The 2601-nt window shown below is 44.8% G+C and overlaps 1 protein-coding gene across 1 annotated transcript; it reads left to right on the top strand.

Annotated features, from left to right (window-relative positions):
• Positions 1-719: 719 nt before the first annotated feature.
• Positions 720-2389, top strand: LOC144259686 (olfactory receptor 51G2-like). Its single transcript, XM_077807992.1, has 2 exons — positions 720-743; positions 1415-2389. Exons 1-2 carry the CDS (start codon positions 720-722, stop codon positions 2387-2389), a joined length of 999 nt encoding a protein of 332 aa, XP_077664118.1.
• The last annotated feature ends 212 nt before the right edge of the window (positions 2390-2601 follow it).

Raw genomic sequence — 2601 nt, 5'->3', positions numbered from 1 at the left:
CCCTTTGCCAAAAGTTTCCCCAGTTCTTAATAAACCTAAACCTCTCTTCCCTACATCATTGTCTCATCCTTGCATTGAGACCCTGCAGTTCTGCCTGTCCAACTGGTAATAGTGGATGTATGTAACTTACACATATCACCTCTTACACGGGCATGGTTGAAGTAACTAGGACACTCAGCTGGATATTAGTACAAACCTAGTGTTTGCACTGTTCAGCCATTTGGGATGTCTCCCCCGTCTGGCTGAAGTAACTGTCTGCGTTAGCTTGTAACTTGCCAGATATCTACAGACCCTTGCATGGGGAGAGGATGCAGGTCCTGTGCGGATGAAAAGAAGCCTGTAGGATGATTGAACTCTCTGAATTCTTTCAATGTTGGCTGGGCAAAGCACTTCAGCTTCTCTTGGAGGGATTCTTGGGGGTCAGAGAGTATCACCGGTAGCATTTGGTAAGGGAAAGTTAATAGAGCCTGGTTCTGATCAAATTTACACATGTAAATCTGGAGTGACGCAGTTGAAGTCACTTGTTATTAAAATCAGAACCTGGCCCTGAGAATTCATCCCAAGTGCTGCAAAGAGGCAGTGGCATAATTTGGACTCTCAGGAGTAGAGAAAATAAAAACTATATAATGAGGCAATTAACCATTTTTATAAATAGCTTCAATGGAGGGCAGATAAGTACAATGAAAGATTTCACCATGCACTTCTCATTGCATGATACAATGGGCTACGCTCAGAAGCGGAGGGTCAGGAAAGGTGTCTGCGGGAAGGTCACAATTGTAAAATTACACAGGGCTCAAGGAGACGGCACAACTCCCAGCCACAAGTTGTCAATGGACCCAAGAGTTTAGTAGGATTCAAAGAGGAACTCTATGTTTATATGGGTAACCAGAAAATCCAATTAAATTAGTGAGGATTGTTTTAAATTTTTTTGGAAAGATCATAAACCTGCCTGATTAACACAAGAAAATATGTGTAATTAGTGGGTGTCAGGGGAAAACATTCCCTGGGAGCAGATTATCTCATAGCTTTCTATTACAGGGCTTCCTCTGGCTTCCTCTGAAGCATCTGGAACTGGCCAGTGGATAATGGGCTAGATGGACTGCAGGTCTGACCCCGTCAGGGAATGCCTGTCTTCTTACATGTGGTGTAAATCCAATATTAAGTTTTTTTGCTGATCTTCCTTGAGCTCCTGGGACTCTCTAGAGTTGCTCTGGGAGCAGAAAGATTGATTCATAGAATCGTAGAATCATAGAATATCAGGGTTGGAAGGGACCTCAGGAGGTCATCTAGTCCAACCCCCTGCTCAAAGCAGGACCAATCCCCAATTAATTCATCCCAGCCAGGGCTTTGTCAAACCTGACCTTAAAAACTGATTGTTAAATATCATCTAGTTTCCTGTTGTTTTTCCTTTCAGGAGGAAAGGTTCAAAACTACTCGGACCTCCCAATACATTACTTCAGCTGTCAATGACACCAAATTCAGCTCTGAAGTGTTCTTTCTCACTGTGATACGTGGGCAGGAAGACGTCTATCTCTGGATATCTGTCCCCTTCTGCTTAATGTATGTTATTTCTATAGTAGGAAACTCAGTCATTCTTTTCATTATAAAAAGAGATCCAAGTCTCCACGAGCCCATGTACATTTTTCTTTCCATGTTGGCCATCACAGACCTTGGCTTATCAATAGCCACCATGCCAAAAACACTGGGCATATTCTTTCTTAACTCTAGGGAGATCAGCCTCGACGCCTGTTTTGCCCAGCTGTTCTTCATCCACTCTCTTACTTTCATTGAATCCTCGGTGCTGTTGCTGATGGCTTTTGACCGCTTTGTTGTGATCTCTAACTCACTGAGATATGCTTCCATCTTAACCCTGCCGAGAATAACCAAGATGGGGCTCGTGTTTGTGCTAAGAGGGGTGGCTGTAGTATTCCCACTGCCCTTTCTCCTGAAACGGTTCCGATATTGTCAAGCCAATGTCCTCTTCCATTCCTACTGCCTGCACCAAGAGGTCATGAAGATGGCTTGTTCAGATATCAGAGTCAACAGCATCTATGGCTTGTTTGTCACAGACTCCACAGTGACATTGGACTTGCTGCTCATCCTCCTATCTTATGTGATGATTCTGAAAACAGTGCTGAATATTGCCTCCCATGCGGAGAGTGTCAGGGCACTGAGCACCTGTGTCTCCCACCTCTCTGCTGTCCTCCTCTTCTACATATCAGGGATTGGTTTGTCCATAGTACAGAGATTCGGGAATAGCTCTTCTCCCTTGCTTCAGATTCTCATGGGCTACATCTACCTGCTGGTCCCACCTATGATGAACCCAATTGTGTACAGCATGAAAAGCAAGCACGTTCGTGCAAGGATAATCAGGGCATTCAAAAAGTGAAGGGTCAGTTCATCAGCTGGCTCCAGCACTAGTGAAACAAGAGATGAAAAACAAGGGCCATGGCCACCTATTCCATCCTGGACCCTTACATCTGAGAAGACATGAGCTACTGATCTTCACTGTGTAGAGAGATGTTCAGACAGGGTCTAAGGCCTGGAGCAGTGGGACAGGGCCTGGTGAGGGAGGAGAGCACACTGAGTGAAAGAGACCAA

Source organism: Eretmochelys imbricata, chromosome 1, assembly GCF_965152235.1.
Source record: "Eretmochelys imbricata isolate rEreImb1 chromosome 1, rEreImb1.hap1, whole genome shotgun sequence".
NCBI lineage: Eukaryota > Metazoa > Chordata > Testudines > Cheloniidae > Eretmochelys > Eretmochelys imbricata.
This window is presented reverse-complemented; position numbering and strand designations above follow the sequence as displayed.

Excerpts from the sequence above, each read along its gene's own strand:
- LOC144259686 (XM_077807992.1), top strand. The coding sequence starts at position 720 with ATGGGCTACGCTCAGAAGCGGAGG. Across the intron at positions 744-1,414 it reads GCTACGCTCAGAAGCGGAGG|GAGGAAAGGTTCAAAACTAC; the intron begins GTCAGGAAAGGT and ends TTTTCCTTTCAG.